The 20,179-nt window shown below is 36.8% G+C and overlaps 1 protein-coding gene across 3 annotated transcripts in view; it reads right to left on the bottom strand.

The window, feature by feature from the left end:
• The window catches only part of LOC123525808 (microtubule-associated serine/threonine-protein kinase 3-like), a 222,842-nt gene that overhangs the window by 188,298 nt on the left and 14,365 nt on the right, over positions 1-20,179 (bottom strand). For all 3 annotated transcript variants that reach the window (XM_053538360.1, XM_053538362.1, XM_053538361.1), the window contains exon 3: positions 2,014-2,125. In XM_053538360.1, coding sequence (XP_053394335.1) covers positions 2,014-2,125 — 112 coding nt within the window. The remainder of the gene's footprint in view (positions 1-2,013; positions 2,126-20,179) is intronic.

The raw sequence follows: 20,179 nt of genomic DNA, 5'->3' as shown, positions 1-20,179 counted from the left end.
CATGCTGGTCGCACACCCACTATGCTGGTTTTCCCATGGCACGGCTCATATAAATTTCTTGTTAAATCTTATTTCCGATACCCTAATATCTGTGAAAGGTTTGAATATTGATGAACATAGCAGAAGGTTTTATTAGATCTATAGTTTTTGATTACCTTTATTTTGTGCCACTGTACAAGTTCATGTGTAGAATTAAAAGAGAACGCTTTTCTTACCATATAATTATGCATAAGACCTATTTGGACAGCTGTTTCATCTGTTTAAACATAAAATCTAAAACCTCACGGAACTTTATGTGACAGCACTCACTGTCGAAATAAAAATATTTTTGTACATGTTTGAAAACAGATGAGTATTGACGAAGCTACCACACTTTCTAATCAACCATTTTTACCCATCATGTAAGGGGAGAGATTATCTAGCTGTCCTCAAACAAGATCTTACCCCTAGTCATATGATCAGTTTTTTCCTATGAACTTGAAAAACCACACTTGGGGCAAACATTAAACAACAATCCAGGAGTCTGGATTACAGATCACAAAATGGGAGGTTTTCCAAGCATTGCAGACAACATACTTAATCTTTATTTATATCTTCCAAATAACTTTTAAAAGCATCAATTCCTTTTAACAACAGATTTCTCACAGGACAATACAAAGGGAAACCAGACAGTAAAACTGTCAACTGCCCCAGACAGATAAAAAAATAATGTCTTTGCATCATAAGAAGATACAAACAATAGATTTAGAGAAACTTGCTTGTAAACATTAAATTGAAATTCCATGCAGTACATCCCTGGAATGTCTTCATGTGAGGAAGCCATCCGGCTGGCTTACGGAAGGTCGGTGTTTCTACTCAGGTGCCCGCCCGTGACGAAATAATGCACGGAGGGGCACCTGCGGTCTTCCTCCACCATTAAAGCTGGAAAGTTGCCATTTGACCAATCATGTGTTGGTGCGACGTTAAATCCAACAAAAAACAAAAAACAAAAAAAAAAAACATCCCTGGAATGAATTGTAACAGTAAAAAAAGTCTATACTGGTTGGTGGGGTAAAATCAAGTTCACCATCGGCTAGAACCATTCAAACTCTACAACTAAGGAAATTCTTATTAGAACATAATATTATCTGTATTTACAACAACTTAATTTTTGTTAACAAAATTGCTAACAAAAATGTCTGGTTGGGGTTCGGATTCAGGTATGCATACACATGCAAGCTGCTTTCTTGTTTGGGGTACCACAGGTTTCTAGCAATCATCCAACCTAGAGTGGCAGGAAACAAGTGCAATTATGATTTAAGTGAGACCTATGAAATTCAATTAATGATTCTCAATTGAGCCGTGCCATGGGAAAACCAACATAGTGGCTTTGCGACCAGCATGGATCCAGACCAGCCTGCGCATCCGCGCAGTCTGGTCAGGATCCATGCTGTTCGCTAACAGTTTCTCCAATTCCAATAGGCTTTAAAAGCGAACAGCATGGAGCCTGACCAGACTGCGCAGATGCGCAGGCTGGTCTGGATCCATGCTGGTCGCAAACCCACTATGTTGGTTTTCTCATGGCACGGCACAATTATTGTTTTCTGCATCTAATACAGATACCTGACCATTTTCACGCAGCATGTAAACATATTTTCTGGCACTTTCAAGAAGTCAAGTGCAGATTTTATCTACTGTTGAGATACCAAAAGAGGAATTTTAAATATCCCTTTCTGGCTTCTTTAAGAGAACATATCTCGGTTCTAAAAATAACTTGAGTGCATGGTGCCATTGGGAACAGTGACAAACTTTAGTTAGAAGTTCAGAAATTTGAATTGATCAGCCAGTATTTTCCTTTAGAATATTTGACAAACCACGCAAATCTGATAATGCAGTATTTTCCACTACGTGAAAGGACAATAACTGTACTGATTTTTATTCTGACTGTCTGCAACACTATTGATAATATTTTCCGGGAAGAGAAGTATTAGCTTGACGTAAAAGTTTTTCTTGCGACTACATCATGTAACCTACCTCTTCATCAGTGTCCACTTCCCTTGCTCTCCTTATAGCTTTCTGAAGTCTCTCAAGAACACATGGGTCAACAATGTTGTATTGATCTACCAAATCTTGTCTAGTCAACAATCTGGAAGAGATACAAAAATAGATTTATATAGGATAGAATATATTAGTCTCAAAAGATAAGTTAATATGAAAGATGAAATCATTTCCTCTCTGATAATACAATTTTATTTGCATCATATACAGAAATCTTGAGAGACCCGTAGAATTCACTTGTAATTTTGTGACATTTTGAAGAAGTACTCTATAATGGATTTTGCTATGTCTTGCTTTTCACTGATGTTGACCCATAAATATTTTTTACAACTGTGAATCCTGGCCAATAATCCTCTTAACCCAAATACCCTGCTGAGTTTCTATAATGAACTTGTCCATCTTTCAATTTGGACAGTACCATTAACTGTTATTGAAAGGAGTGTTAACCAAAAAGATACTGACTGAATTGCGAATGGTGCAGATCATGATCAGACTGCATGGATGTACAGGCTGATCATGAGCTACACTGGTCGCAAAAGGCAGACTGAATCGTGTACAGCATGATAAAGTTTCCATGGTATAAACCACATTGCTTGACACTGAAATCTAGTTTTAGAGTAACAACATTGTTTTCTGCTAGCTATGAATTAAATTTAAGTAACCGCATCTCCTAGAAGTCTTTCAAGCTGGTAAATTAAGAAATTAAGTTTTGTTGATTTTAATGTTCTTATATCATATTATCAAATGTATCTGATTAAAATAAAACAGTAATTTACATACACAACTTCTGAAGTATAACTGTATTTTATTACCTCCCTTTAATGGATAAACATTCTAAAAGTCTAGTATAAGAACTTCCTGTTTGATAGTCAAATTTTATAGTCAAATTAAGCTAAGTCAATCAGAAAATAAAGTGCTTTTGTTTGGAAGAATTCATCAATTTTCTTTCTTATGTAATAAATGGATTTCAAAATTTTCAGACTGAATTTTTTGTATAAGCAATTTTCAATTGTAATAACAAAATGTTCTCATAATCAACAGCATCTCTATGCAAAATATCTTATCACATTAAAAATCTTTATTCTTTAAGCTAAACTTTTCTGAACGGCAGAAGCAGAAACAAATTAAGACAGTGATTATGTCTGACGACTGTGATGACTCAAAATGTGCTTCACGGTGTCTTCAAGTTTCATAAGGCTTTTTATTTTAATAATACAATAAAAACAGAAAAAGCTGCTACCCAAAAAGATGTTATGCATAATTAAATGATTAGAAAATCACAACTTTCTATATTACATATTAACTTATATAGTTAAGGTCATAAAGGGAGGTAATCATAAAGAACATATTCCATAATATTTCACACTTCAAACCTTTTGCAACTGCAAATACTTGAGAAATCAATCATTGAAAAAAGGATTTAACAAGAAACAGACATATTTTATGTTCCTAACAAAAACTGTGGCAGCCACATTATGAGTAAAGGCATTGTGAGCCTTTAGAGTAAACTTACTGTTCAATCAAACAAGTTCAAACAAATCCATGGTTATATTCCAAAGTTTAAGTTTTAAAAAAGTGTTTCTATTACCATAAATTACTCTATATAACACACACCTGAGTGTATAATTTACAGGTAAAAAGACACAAAAACATTGTTCACTTACATGGTTATCTTTTAATGAATTTTATTTCTTATGTGGTCCAACATAACAGAATATACAGTAGATGTAATAAAAAAAATTGTAATGGTGTGTTTATGGAGCCATGAAACAATATCGAATAATGGAATAACAGAATAAAAGACAGACAGACAAAAAATCCTTTAGTGAGTGCATTGGGTTGATAGTGGGTGGTTGTGTACATCCGATGAGGGGGGAATTACCAAGAAACAGCAAGGAGTTGAAATTGTAATGTGAATGAGCATGAACAATTTTTTTCTATAAATCAAAGTTCTCATTTTTAGGGGGTGTGGCAGTCTTATATTCAAAAGTGGAATATACATAGAGAATAAAAAAGCAATCACAAATTCTAATCAACATTGCACATATGAACTGCATACCCACCTAAACAACAGACTGGTTTACCAAATAAACTTACTGTACTCAGAACTATGGAACACCCTCATTGTATTCTTGCCCACTCCAAGATTCATTCCTCACAAACTTACATTCTGACAATAAATCAAACTAACATAACAATAACTCTGTTACACAAAGAATTCAGTAAAGCATAAAGATTACAGTAACAAGGAATAATTTCGGCCTCTTGAATACCACCCAGTCTGTGTCATCTCCTTACCTTTCCTGTGTAAGTATACTCATCAATCTTCAGGGAATAAGCAGTTTATTATGCCAATAGTGATCCTTAGTAATACAATCTGCCCAGACAAAAATTAGGTATGCCTGTTTTCTCAGCAGAGACACTTACAGTCTGTCACCAACATTTTCAAACATCCTAGACTCAAATAAGTGAGAAGTGATTTTTCATTGCAAAGCTTTTTTTTCAATCTGATCCATAATTTTCTACAAATAACTGGCAACTACATTATGAACAGAAAACTCAGTTTGTTGACCAAATCCACTAAAGCTTTACAATTGGTGCAAGTGTCTGTTTTGTTTGGTTTTAGGTAACAACAACATAATTCAAGTCATATGGTAATGGTGTATGAAGACAAAGATGCCCCTCAGAGCATAATTTCAGGCATTTCGGTAGTCCACTGGATGTCTTCCTCAGATGATGATGATCTGAGCCGGTACCCAACCTTCTGCAAATCCACTGGATGGCTTTCTCAGATGATAATGATCTGAGCAGGGACCCAACCTTCTGCAAGTCCACTGGATGGCTTTCTCAGATGATGATGATCTGAACAGGGACCCAACCTTCTGCAAGTCCACTGGATGGCTTTCTCAGATGATGATGATCTGAGCAGGGACCCAACCTTCTGCAAATCCACTGGATGGCTTTCTCAGATGATGATGATCTGAGCAGGGACCCAACCTTCTGCAAATCCACTGGATGGCTTTCTCAGATGATGATGATCTGAGCAGGGACCCAACCTTCTGCAAATCCACTGGATGGCTTTCTCAGATGATGATGATCTGAGCAGGGACCCAACCTTCTGCAAATCCACTGGATGGCTTTCTCAGATGATGATGTTCTGAGCAGGGACCCAACCTTCTGCAAGTCCACTGGATGGCTTTCTCATATGATGATGATCTGAGCAGGTACCCAACCTTCTGCAAATCCACTGGATGGCTTTCTCATATGATGATGATCTGAGCAGAGACCCAACCTTTTGCAAGTACACTGGATGTCTTTCTCATATGATGATGATCTGAGCAGGTACCCAACCTTCTGCAAATCCACTGGATGGCTTTCTCAGATGATGATGTTCTGAGCAGGGATCCAGCCTTCTGCAAGTCCACTGGATGGCTTTCTCAGATGATGATGATGATCTTGGCAGGGACCCAACCTTCTGCAAGTCCACTGGATGTCTTTCTCAGATGATGATAATCTGAGCAGAGACCCAACCTTCTGCATATCCACTGGATGGCTTTCTCAGATGATGATGATCTGAGCAGAGACCCAACCTTCTGCATATCCACTGGATGGCTTTCTCAGATGATGATGTTCTGAGCAGGGACCCAACCTTCTGCAAGTCCACTGGATGGCTTTCTCAGATGATGATGATCTGAGCAGGGACCCAACCTTCTGCAAGTCCACTGGATGTCTTTCTCAGATGATGATGATCTGAGCAGGGACCCAACCTTCTGCAAGTCCACTGGATGTCTTTCTCAGATGATGATGATGATGATCTGGGCAGGGACCCAACCTCCTGCAAGTCCACTGGATGTCTTTCTCAGATGGTGATGATCTGGGCAGAGTCCCAACCTTCTGCAATTCCACTGGATGGCTTTCTCAGATGATGAAGATCTGAGCAGGGACCCAACCTGCTGCAAATCCACTGGATGGCTTTCTCAGATGATGATGATCTGAGCAGAGACCTAACCTCCTGCAAGTCCACTGGATGGCTTTCTCAGATGATGACGATCTGAGCAGAGACCCAGCCTTCTGCAAGTCCACTGGATGGTTTCTCAGATGATGATCTGAGCAGATACCCAACCTTCTGCAGGTCAGCTGGATGGCTTTCCCACATGACTGCCTTAGCAGGGTTACAACCTTCAGCAAGTCAGCCAGATGGCTTTCTCACATGATGACCTAAGTGGGGCTTGAATCACAAAGATGATGGACACATGATTTGGAGTCAGCAACTTTAAACTGACTTGTCCTTAGTAATGGATGCCCCCTTGATTTTCTTGGATGAGTTAGAGGTATAAAAGGTAAAACTATTGAGTGCACTAGGCAATACCAGCTAGAAGAGTCATTACAATTTGGGAAATAAATAGAGACATTAATAACTTTTATTTTATGGTCTATTTGGATAATGTAGCCTGTTTATTCCTCAGTCCCTGAAGAGCTATAATCAAAACCAGTGATTACAGTAACTATATATATTACATTAACAAACCATTAATTTATATGACAAATTGTTAATTCATATTAACAAGACTTAAGGGACAAATTTCCTATTCCTGTATTTATCATTCTGTCTTATACTTCAATGACTTATATACATCAAATTTTATGACAATGTCCAGGACAAATCATTATCTGAGATTACAGAAGGCTCATGGGATATCTTTCTTTCACCTACGCATTCCCCAGAACTTTTAACATTATTCCTGTACTAAGTAGGTATTTGCTTTTATGTAAATATTAGTTTTGTCATAATTATAACAACATTATCAAGTAATAAAACTAATCTACCAACGCAATTAGTCAAACAATTATTATTGCCTGCAGTTATCATAACTAACAGTCAAACCTTTGTCAAGTCTTTTCAACCATCTATGAATAAAAGTATAATTTGGGCCTGGCACCACTGCCACTAATGAGGTAAACTGACAAAACCCTGAGGTTCTCCACTACCGCAACTAAATATAGACTGTATGTTATCCTTTAGCCTGTGAAATTTCTAAAATGGACTGGTCCATCATTCAATTTGGGCAGTACCATTTATTATTTGATGGGTGTTCACTGTAAATTTACTGACTTTACAGCGAACAGTGCAGACCATGACCAGCCTGCACATCTTGGTCAGAACTGGTCTCAAAGGCAGGATCACTTACTGACAGCAGGCTAAGGGTTAATTTATTTTATTTATTTATTTATTTGGGTTTTACGGCGCACCAACACAGTATAAAAGAACCAGGGAAAGCTTCTGGCATCCTCTGCCTAGTGACAGAAAGTCTGCTGTACCTACTCCAATACAGAATTCTGGGATAATGCCTCAGCTTTAGTTTTGTTATCTCCCGTGAAAAACAAGACAAGCATCCAAGAGTTACCTCCAATACTTAAAATTTATTGGTTTCCTACATTTTTGTTTCCATGTTTATAACTTGTATTAAATGAATTTTAGGAAAAATATTCAAAGGATTCATGAATCAGCAGCTACACAACTTATAATATGTCTACCAAAGACAGAGCAGTGTAATGATTTGAAATAACGTGCCAGTTTTAAACTCACTGCAAAATTAAAATTCAAGGGAAGCTAATCAGAATATCCAGACTATTTTCTGACTTTATTAGTTATCTTCCTTCGTATACAACCAGTTTAAAAAAAAAAAAAAAAAAACATTTCTATTCGAACTAAACCTGCAAGAATTGCACTAATGTTATGCTATTACAAACATATCTACCCATTTCCTGAGTTACAAAGTTCTTGAGATTTAATTGACTGACTACTCAAATTGCACCTAAGCCACTGGATCCAAGTTCCAGATGCCTTGATCAAATCTTGTTAACGGCGTACACAGATCAAACTTTTAAACCTTAAAAAACTTAAAAGAAAAACTCTCAGAGGTTATAAAACTGACTTTAGAGACCAGTCTCAAATCTCAATGCTCAGATACTGGTTGACTGTTCAATCACAACTCCGAGATTGACCGATGGAACATTTTGCTCCCTGATCCAGTCTGCTTTCCAAACCTTTTGGCAAGGTAAGTTACCATCAGTTCCAACTCATAGCAGTACTTTTTCTGGTCTATAACTTTAAGGCTGTACCTGGTTGTCTCTGCCCATTGAACAGCCTCACACAATGTCCGAGTGGACAGTAATGAGGGGCAGGAAGTTTTAAAGGAGACTTACACAGCAGTGTACACAAGTTAAAGGTGGTCAGGCACATTTAAGCTAAATTTTATGACATTTTTCATCTATTGTATATTCTGTAAAAGATTATGGAACAAAAAGAACTATAACATAAATTTGGATTCCTATTTATAACATCTTTAAATACCATGGTGAAAACATGGTCAGGACCACGGTCAGCCATGGTCGACCATGATGAGATAAGATTGGCCATGGTTGACCATGGTCAGAAAAGACGAACAACAGTTTGACCATTGTCAGGTAATTTCTTTATTATGTGTAATTGTAATACAAAACTTTGGCATATACAATACACTAGTTCTTACATTCATAGAATTCCTTGGAAGAGGAATGTTTATTAAATTTATACATATGCAAAAATAACTCCTATATCTTGGTTGGGCAACCAGGACAGGACAATTAATTCACGTCCATATGAAAGTTAGTTAGTTCACAAAGTGAGCAAAGTAAGTGAAATTGATAAGATGTTTCCAAAAAAAATCTATTACATGACCTAATCTTACTTACCACCTTTAATGTGTTCAATTTTTGGCCCTCAAACAATATACGTACTGAAAAAACTTTCACAAAACTCTTCTCATTTCGATGTGGTGAACATTTGTGTAAGTTTCTTCGAAATCCTTCAAGGGGTTCAAGAGTTACAGAGCAGACATGAAATAGCTAACAGATGGACAGACAGACGGATGGACACCGGCATCATAACATAATATGATCCTTCGAGCGTATAACAAACAAGAGAGCCATGATGGCCCTATATTGCTCACCTGTTATCATTGCACTTGAGGACAAGAAGGTCCTCAGTAAAAATATTTAAGTTTAAAGGACAGGAACAACAATGGGAAGAAATTTAACCAAAAAGAAAAAACAATTCTTACAAGGTACAGATATGTCAAAATGCACCTAAAAATTGGAGGTACCATCCATGTTGTACCACAGAAAAGTGGTCTCGGTTTTCCCCTACGGCCAATAATAAAAAAGTTCCTAAAAATAAGCTATTTATAGTAACGTAAAAAGGAAGTAATTAAAAAAAAAATATTGTAAGTGAACAAAAGAAGGCTCTGCCAAATAAATCTGTTGACATAAATGAAATTTCAGATCAGTATCTTAATTAGTAACGGAGATATACCCATTTTAATTTGAAATAAAGGGAGGTAATCTGACATAAAATCAGTCCATAGTTATCTACCCTGATTGTCTCATTCCAACTAATGACAATTATGAAATTTCAAATAAGTCCTATAAGTACTTACTGATATAAATCCATTTTGATTACAATCAGGGGAGGTAATCAGATATAAAATAACTCTGGAACCTACGATTGGATCTGATTTGTCATGGAATCTAAGATTTATTGTTGTTGAAGATATTTTGGAAGTTTGTATCAAATAAAACCATAAATGAAGTCTCTATATGGCTGCAAAAGCCAAAATAGCCAATTTTGGACCTTTAAGGGGCCATAACTCTGGAACCCATGATGGAATTTGGCCAGTTCAAAAAAGGAACCAAGACCTTGTGGTGATACAAGTTGTGTGCAAGTTTGGTTAAAATCAAATCATAAATGAAGGTGCTATTGTGCAGACAAGGTCAAAATAGCTAATTTTGGACCTTTCAGGAGCAATAACTCTGAAACCCATTATGGGATCTAGCCGGTTCAAGAAAGGAACCAAGATCTTATGGTGACACAAGTTTTGTGCAAGTTGATAATTCAATCAAATGAAGCTGCTATTGTGCAGACAAGGTCAAAATAGCTAATTGGACTTTCAGAGCATAACTCGAACCATTATGGGATTGCCGTTCAAGAAAGGACCAAGATCTTATGGTGACACAAGTTTGTGCAAGTTTGATTAAATTCAAATCATAAATGAAGCTGCTATTGTGCAGACAAGGTCAAAATAGCTAATTTTGGCCCTTTCAGGGGCCATAACTCTAGAACCCATAAAGGAATCTCGCCAGTTCAAGAAAGGAACCAAGATTTTATGGTGATACTAGCTGTGTGCAAGTTTGGTTAAAATAAAATTATAAATGAAGCTGCTATTGTGCAGACAAGGTCAAAATAGCGAATTCTGGCCCTTTCAGGGGCCATAACTCTGGAACCCATAATGGAATCTGGCCAGTTTAAGAAAGGAACCAAGATCTTATGGTGATACAAGTTGTGTGCCAGTTTAGTAAAAATCAAATCATAAATAAAGCTGCTATTGTGCAGACGAGGTCAAAATAGCTAATTTTGGCCCTTTCAGGGGCCATAACTCTGAAACCCATAATGGGATCCGGCCAGTTCAAGAAAAGAACCGAGATCTTATGGTGATACAAGTTGTGTGCAAGTTTGGTTAAAATAAAATCATAAATGAAACCACTATCGTGCAGACAAGAAATTGTTGACGCACGGACGGACGGATGCACAGACGACGGACGAAGGGTGCTCACAAAAGCTCACCTTGTCACTATGTGACAGGTGAGCTAAAAAGTGGCAGCCACATCATACTTTGTTTGTTTAATTTGGGTTAAGCTATACTGACCCACAGTTCCTGGATCCTTGAAGTGGAGGATGGAATATTTCATTTCAGACTCAGTGTCCTTACAGAGATTATAACTCGACCTTCTCCTCAACCACCCCCTCCGCCCCCCCAGAATCAAACTGGTGCTTCCCAGAAATAGGGATCCATGGAACCCTCTCTAATGAGCTAAGCAGAAGGGCAGAGTGATATCATAAATAAAACCCTTTAGCATTTACCATTATATAAGTTCTGAGATCAATATGAAATGAAATGGAAATAAAGCAAACATTACAATAGATGGGCTGACGCAGACTAATTAACTGATTTCCTGACTACATTACTCATATAGTACTTGATCAATTATTTATCATGTATTGCTTGTCACCATTTACAGTGATAGAAACAATGGCTATAACATCTAGGAAAATGTACTAATCTTTTAATCAGGTATACATTTTCAACATGACTGAACAACTAATCTGGAGATCAGTAGCCTCTATCCTTTTGTAGCAAATGTTTGCAATGACCAGTCCTGTGCTGTGACTTAAGACCAGCTCAATGGCCACTAGAGCCTCCATGACCACTAAGGTCTCTGTATGGCCACTAAGGCCTATATGACCACAAGGCTTCCATGGCCATTAACACCTCTATATGGCCACTAGGCCTCTATATGGCCACTAAGGCCTCTATATAGCCACTAGGCAACTATGACCACTAGCCTCTATGACCACTATATATAAGGCCTCTGTGGCCACCAGGCATCTATTGTCATTAGGCCTCTATGACCGTTAGCTGATTTCCAATCACTTGCAGCACAATGTGGTTGGTTCAAGTCCCATTTGAGCATGAAATTCTTTCATGTGTGAATTTAAGCTTTTAATTAATCCAGTTGGCTTTTGGAAAGCTGATGGTTCTACCAAAGTACCTGCCATTCAAGATGGAAAATTGCAGTAAGACTTAAAATGTGTAAAACAGTGAATTAAATCCTAACAAAATAAGAACACTTTGTAAAAACAGATCAATCCGGTTGAGTTTGTTCGTGAACAGATCATTATTTTGATCATGAAAAGGATAGAGTCACATTTTCAGTTCATAAAATGAAATTTTCGACAGGGTAGGTCTATCCAAAGTGTAAACATCCTAAGATTTCCAGAAAACTGTTGAATCTGAATACTGCTGAAAAACGATTATTATAACAAAACAAACAAGGAAATTGCAAAATACAAGATTTCTTCTCTGCAACAGCATAAGGAACCATGGTGCCATTAAATGTGCTTGTTAAGCAATATTTTTTTTAATTCACTGCAGTTTTCAGATTCTTTTTGCCTACTATTCTTTAAATCAATTTTATGACAAAAATTCCATCCTGGGAGGAACTTCTTGATTCCGCAAAAAGAATCTTTAGAAATACCAAGAAGGCAGACAATATTGATCGTAAAAAAATCTAATAATACAAGATTTCACAACCTATACCATCTCTTTAAGACAACTCCAGGGAACGAATATTTCATAGGCAATATCTCCAAAACTGAATACACAGACCATATTGTCTGGGCTTCAACTACTTAAACTAAAATCTTACATGATATAGTTTTAATTATTTGGTTTAGCTCTGCAGGAACGAAAACTGAAGCTCAAATTTGAAGGACTCTTACAGAAAGCCTGTTCTTGTATCATGGGTTAAATTAAAATCTGTGCCCAAAGGACATTATTGTTGCCCCCACCGGCACTTCTGCTTATGGACATCAATTTCCCGCACTTTGTGTACATGCTCTACTATAAGAAAGAATGCTACAAAGAAAGTATTTCTATTTGCTTTATTTATTCTATTATTTGTAAAATACAGTATGCAAGGAAAATAATCTGTCAGGGTTACAGCTTATATGTATATGATATGCAAGGAAAAATATCAGTTATGTGTTTACAAATCGTGTAGAAATATCCATCCCTCGGCCACCTGTGCAATTGGCTTGTTAACGCCAAATGCGCAGGTGACCTTGAGACGGATATTTCTATCTGATTCGTAAACACATGACAGTTTTATTAATACAGACAATACGCAGTCAAATATAAAATGCAGATTTTTATAACAGGTCCAGTACCTTAACAGATTTGATTTTTATTTCAGTATTTTTGTAAATTTATCACAAGTAGGGTAAATGATTTCTGTCTTACAACATTTTTCAACACCAAGTTTTATCGTCCATGCAACAATTTTCCAAACTGCATGTTTAAATCATTATGTAGACCATTCACAGATACCCAGGGATAAAACTCGACTCACTCAGAATAAACTCAAACAGGTCCTTGAAATAAAATGGGAAAGCCAAATTCTTAAAAACTCCAAAAACCTTAATTTCTTTTTTTACATAATTCTCTACATTTAATGTTTCTTAGTTCAAATTCTTATCAAGTCTATCATGCATAAGGGTATGGTACAGTTTTATATATTGCTCTCTATGATGAACTGTTTCACGCTTAGCAAGATCATGCAAAACATAAAGATATTTAAAGCATTATTTGGTTCCTCAACGCAGTAAATGTTGTTTTTTTTGGACCGAAATCTCCATGAGAAGGTACCTTTTACTATTTTCAGCTCCTTGCAAAATTACACAATTATATATTATGGATAGGTTAAAAACTGTCCCAAAGCAACCTTATTAATGCCATCATAGCAGCTGCTGCTGCAAGTTTATGACATATTTGCTTAACACTACAGTCTGACTCAATAGTCTTGGCATCCAGACCGCTTTTCCATAATGTACACTTCTGTTCTGGAAATATCAGAAGCAATGATCAAATATAATTTTATATGAATATTTCTCAAATTTACGTTTTCATTCGCAAAGCTACAGAAAGCCCATATGAAGCTAAATGCTTACAGTTCTGTGTTTTCATATAATATCTTAATCATAATATTTCGTTATGAATCAATAAGTCTCAAGTCCTGAAAATGACTTTCAACAAATTGTTAATTGCTAGAACCTTACTTAAATTTAACTAATTTTTACATTAATTAGTTAATTGGAATGTACCGAAAATACCAACTAGCACTATCACAAAAGGTGATTTTAATACCTCTAGACACCGCTTTGATACTGGGTAAGTAAAATACTGTGATCATGACCTCTGACCTTCAAATGTGACCTTGAACTTGAACCTAATGACCTGGGCTCTGTATGTCTTCTTGATGTGTTTAACAACTGATATTAGTTCTATGAAACCCCTTTCAGTGATTAAGAAGATACAGAATGAACACAAATTTGAGCTTTTTGACCTTTGACCTGTAAGTCTGACTAAGCCTTGGACCTAGTGACCTGGGTTGTGTGCTCTGCTTGTTGTCCTGATGAGATAAAGAACTGATGCTAATCTTATAAAATTCATTTCAGTTATTAAGACAATATGGAGCAGACAAAAATTTGAGCTATCTGATATTTAACCTCTAAAAATAACCTCAACCTTTGACCTAGTGACCTGGGTTATGTACTGTGCAAGTCATCTTGATGAGGTTAAATATTCATGCTAATTTCTTGAAAATCATTCAAGTGGTGAAGACAAAATGGAGTGGAAACTAAATTTAAGCTATTTGGCCTTTGACCTCCAAATGTGACCTTTACTTTGGACCTAGTGACCCAGGTTCTGTGCTCTACACATCACCTGGGTGAGGTGAACAAATAATGCTAATTTTATGAAAATCTTTGAAGCTGTTTAGAAGACATGGAGCAGACAATTAAGCTATCCAAGACCAAAGACTGCCAAATTATCTAAATGCCCTTATAGATTCCAGAACATTTCAGCATAAACATAATGGTTTTTATGTACCATGTCTGTAGTTTTCACTGTAAAGGAAATAATAAATCGCCATAAAAAGCAAGCCGATCAATTAACGCTGCCATTTTAACATAAAATTCCACCAACAGGATGAATACAGGCCTTTTATAAACTGCCAGATTATGGAAATGCCTGAACTGCCCGGCTCATTGCAATTCCCCTACATTATGTTTAACACCACTATACTTCAGCTTTTATGTGTTTTAATCTAGAAAATGCTTTTAAGTTCCATGACAGATGGGAATTTGTATAAAATCAACAAACATTTTGTATACAAACTTCAGCTTCAAAGCCTCCAAAGCTAATAAATGAAAATTTTACCATTACAGTTTAAAGGCAAGTTGTTTTTTTGCAGAGCCATTTATTATTCATATCCAATCTCTACAAAAAATGTCATAATTCGTAGCTTCTTAACGCAAGTGAACATTACTTGAAGGCAAAAATCAATGTTATGGTGCAGAGAATAGCCTCCAAAAAAAAATTTATAAGGAAGTCCGAAGTCAATGTAACAAGCTAGAAACTTCAACCTCATAGGCAATTACTGATACATAATATGAGCTGTGCCATGGGAAAACCAACATAGTGGGAATGCGACCAGCATGGATCCAGACCAGCCTGCGCATCCGCGCAGTCTGGTCAGGATCCATGCTGTTCGCTAATAGTTTCTCCAATTCCAATAGGCTTTAAAAGCGAACAGCATGGAGCCTGACCAGACTGCGCGGATGCACAGGCTGGTCTGGATCCATGCTGGTCACATACCCACTATGTTGGTTTTCTCATGGCACGGCTCATATAATCATGATTCTGATAATTATGTTAATAGTTTTAAACTTATTCCTTTTGAAAGATAGTTTCTTATAATCAGGCAATGATCCAGGGCCAGGCCCAGGGGGCCAGTGTTCCCCCTCCCCCCACCCACACACAGTCGGCTTAGAAGTGACATGCAAAATTTACCGGTAGACCCAAAAGTGCACCACAGGCCACTATTTCATATCTACATTTGAAAAATTTCCAAGGGGAGACCCTGTTAACAATGCAGCGAGGGCACAGAGGGGCACCTGGAGTCTTCCTCCACCATCAAAAGCTGGAAAAGTCGCTTAAACCAGTCAAAACAAAAAACGAACATTCACAGACTCAAATGTAGAAAATCTTCATTCAATGGATTTAACTTATTAATTGTGCATGTAGAGCTCATGTCGTACAGTAACAGACTTCCAGTACAATATATATTTTGGTTAGTTGTTCACTGATTTAAGGGAGTACTCTGCTTAAAGTGAGTACTATTACGAACTAAACAGAATACTTTGTACAGTTAACACACATAAACTGTTCAAATCCAATCATAAAAGAAACTGCTATTGTGCAGACAAGACCAAAATAGCCGATTTTTGCCCTTTCAGGGGCTGTAACTCTGGAACCCATGGTGGGATATGGCTGTTTCAAAAAAGGAACCGAGATCTTATGGTGCTACAAGTTGTGTGCAAGTTTGGTTAAAACCAAATCATAAATGAAACCACTATTGTGCAAACAAGACAAATACTGTGAAATCATTAATATTCCTCGGGGACTAATTTTCGTGGATTACATGGTTGAGTCAATCCACGAAATTTAATCCAAATGAAGAAGTCAAATTCCCATTCATTTTATGTTCAAAAGTTAAAATCCATGAATTCATATCACCACAAAATTGCTGTTTTGACCAAAACCATGAAATTTCAGACCCACGAAATTAAATGATTTTACAGTAGCCAATTTTTGCCCTTTCTGGGGCTGTAACTCTGGAACCAACGGTGGGATATGGCTGATTCAAGAAAGGAACCGAGGTTCTATGGTGACAGAAGTTGTGTGCAAGTTTGGTTAAAAATCATAAATGAAACCCTATCGTGCAGACAAGAAAATGATGGACATCAAGTGGTCATAAAAGCTCACCTTGAGCGTTTGGCTCAGGTGAGCTAAAAATATCCAGTCGAGTACCTGTACAACATCAATTACATAAACAGACAAAAAAAAAACAAGAGGGCCATGAAGGCCCTGTATCGCTCACCTGACCTTTTGACCTAAAGATCATCAAGATTAACATTCTGACCAAGTTTCATTAAGATATAGTCATAATTGTGGTCTCTAAAGTGTTGACTAGCTTTTCCTTCGATTTGACCCGTTGACCTAGTTTTTGACCCAACATGACCCAGATTCGAACTTGACCTAAAGATCATCAAGATTAACATTCTGACTAAGTTTCTTGAAGATACAGTCATAAATGTGGCCTCTAGAGTGTTAACAAGCTTTTCCTTTGATTTGACCTAGTGACCTAGTTTTTGACCCCTCCTGACCAAGATTTGAACTGGACCTATAGATCATTAAGATCAACATTCTGACCAAGTTTCATTAAGATATGGTCATAAATGTGGCCTCTACAGTGTTAACTAGCTTTTCCTCTGATTTGACCTGGTGACCTAGATTTTGATCCTACATGACCCAGATTCAAACAGGACCTTGAGACCATCAAGATTAACATTCCGACCAAGATTCATGAAGATACAGACATAATTGGGCCTCTATAGTGTTAACAAGCTTTTCCTTTGATTAGACCTGGTGACCTAGTTTTTGATTAGACCTGGTGACCTAGTTTTTGATTTGACCTGGTGACCTAGTTTTTGACCCCAGATGATCTAATATCGAACTAGTCCCAGATTTTATTGAGGGTAACATTCTGACCAAGTTTCATTAAGACTGGGCTAAAATTGTGACCTCTACAGTGTTAACAAGCTTTTCCTCTGATTTGATCTGGTGACCTAGTTTTTTACCCAAGGATGACCCAATATCTAACTTGTCCAAGATTTTACTGAGGGTAACATTCTGACCAAGTTTCATTAAGATTGGGCCAAAATTGTGACCTCTAGTGTGTTAACAAGCTTTTCCTTTGATCTGACCTGGTGACCTGTTTTTGATCCTAGATGACCCAATATCGAACTCATCCAAGATTTTATTGAGAGTAACATTCTGAACAAGCTTCATTAAGATTGGGCCAAAATTGTGACCTCTACAGTGTTAACAAGCTTTTCCTCTGATTTGACCTGGTGACCTAGTTTTTGACCCCAGAAGACCCAATACCAAACTCGTCCAAGATTTTATTGAGGGTAACATTCTGACCAAGTTTCATTAAGATTGGGCCAAAATTGTGACCTCTAGAGTGTTAACAGTCAAACTGTTGACGACAGACAACTGACGGATGGACGACGATGGACACAGGGTGATCACAAAAGCTCACATTTGAGCACTTCGTGCTCAGGTGAGCTAAAAAACAAACAAGAAGCTGCGTTCAATAAACGCTTGATGCCCCCAGTGGCATCCTTGTCGATAGATTTTGCACCTAAGTCCAAAACAAGGTCAAGGTCAAACTGAGGTCAGGTGATGTTTGAAGATTAGGAATGGTCACAGTTTACATCTGTATTAGTATCAATTCATTCTTGTAAGGGGTATTGATGCTAGACAAAATGGTCCCATTTGGTTAACCAAGAGATGGCCCATATAAAGCAACCTAAGTCCAAAATGAGGTCAAGGTCAAACTGAGGTCAGGTGATCTCTGAAGTTGAGGAATGGTCACAGGTTACATCTGCATTAGTATCAAGTTATTCTAGTAAGGGGTATTGATGCTAGACGAAACGGTCCCATTTGGTTAACCTTGTACAGACGGACGGACCGACGGACAGGACAATCACTATATGCTTCCCACATCAGTAGATGCTGGGGGCATAAAAATAATAATTAACACTAAAAAAATCTAAAATTACATTATTTTTGGAGGAAACAAAGGGGTCAGGCAGCATGAAAAATCAGGGGCAGATGGGGAGAATAATCAAGTAATTTCAATTTATTATGACCTATACATTCAAGAAGTCTAATTCTTAACTTTTGCATATTTTTTTAAACTTAAATCTGGAGCCGGACCATTCTGAGCAGAATTAACATTCTGTTCCTATTTAATACTTGTTATGCTGTATCACATATTTATGGTCATCTCCAATTCTAGTCCAATTTTAACTTAAGGTCATTTCACAGTATCTGCTGATTATAGGTCAATACACTTAAGGTACTTAACGAAGGCGACATTTTGCCTGTGACAAATAGTTTTTACTATGACAGTTTTGATAAATACTGTACATGTACATCGTTATGTGACACAGCATTAATGGTCAGTATCCACTGTATGTGGTTCAAGGCTATTTCAACATAAACAAAGTGGTAGGCCATTTAATACATATTAAATTTTATGTAAATTTTACTTTTAAATTTAATACAGCTATTGCTGAAAGGACCAGACATAAGGTCTTATCATGAATTTTTAAAATACAACCACAAGCTCTTAGACTGCAAGAACTTCTGACCAAGATACAGTTCTAGTGATTTGCACTTGCTTTTAATTTTTTAATGAATTGCTTTCAGTTTGCTGGTCTATTGCTACATTGTGTTACAGTATATTATAAATCAAGATCAAAAGGCCATAAAAGGCTTCTTCTGTAGGTAGGGAATCTTAACATGAGGTTTCATTGAGACACTGCAGGCAATTTTATGGAGATAAAGTCCTGACAATCTCTCTGTAGACTTTATGTATAAAAATCAAAAGGGCCATAACTCAGAGAAAAGTATCTCTACCATAAAACCTGTAATATATTAGCAACAAGGCTATATCCAAACATTCCTATGAAGTCTTATTCACCCCCCACAAACAGTTTAGGAGAATAGTACAAACATATTACCATTAAAGGGACATAACTCCTCAACTAATCTGACCAGGGCATGTCAAAGATTCAGTAATGAACCTTCCTGTCAAGTAAAGTCTTGATAAATTCCAGCCAGTGGTTTCAGAAAAATAGCTGGACAAAAATATCAGAACGAAAGCATGCACAGGCTGGAAAAAAAACGTGATTATGATATTTTGCTCCCTCTAAAATTATCAGGGAGCATAATAAAAGTAGATATTGCAATAAATGCAATAAAAACACGATTCTGGATTTTAAAACCACCTGACTTTAAGCCATGTTCTTTATTCTTGTTTCTTCTACTCTCGTCCTAGTTTATTTTTCTCCTATTAAAAATAATTAGAAGCACTTTGGTGTAGCATAAAATCTGTTAGAACTTGGCATACTTTCATGATAATTGTTAGAATATATGCCAAGGTTGCAATACATTCTGGTATGACTCATTCAGTCTTCAGACATTCTGTGTGAAAAAGCTGTTACCAGGCATGAAAATCTAGGTGAATAAACATCTAAAAGATTCTGAAACATGCTCTCTACACATGCTTTCTGTTATAAATGTATATTAATCAGCTTTTACTAAACAAAAACATGCATCATTTATTTATACACTGCACTCCCAGTGAGCCATCCAGGAATAATAGGTCCCTCAGTCAAACAGTACAGTTTATGTTCCTAATTGCATCAGACTGACCATTAATTCTTACACTTAAGACCTAAAATCACAACAACAAACTATTCAAAACTTGTTTAGGACCATGGTAGAGTATGTTTTGTTGTAAACTATGAAAGCATATAATCATGAATGATTAATCAGTAACTAGACCTATC

Source organism: Mercenaria mercenaria, chromosome 3, assembly GCF_021730395.1.
Source record: "Mercenaria mercenaria strain notata chromosome 3, MADL_Memer_1, whole genome shotgun sequence".
Lineage (NCBI taxonomy): Eukaryota > Metazoa > Mollusca > Bivalvia > Venerida > Veneridae > Mercenaria > Mercenaria mercenaria.
This window is presented reverse-complemented; position numbering and strand designations above follow the sequence as displayed.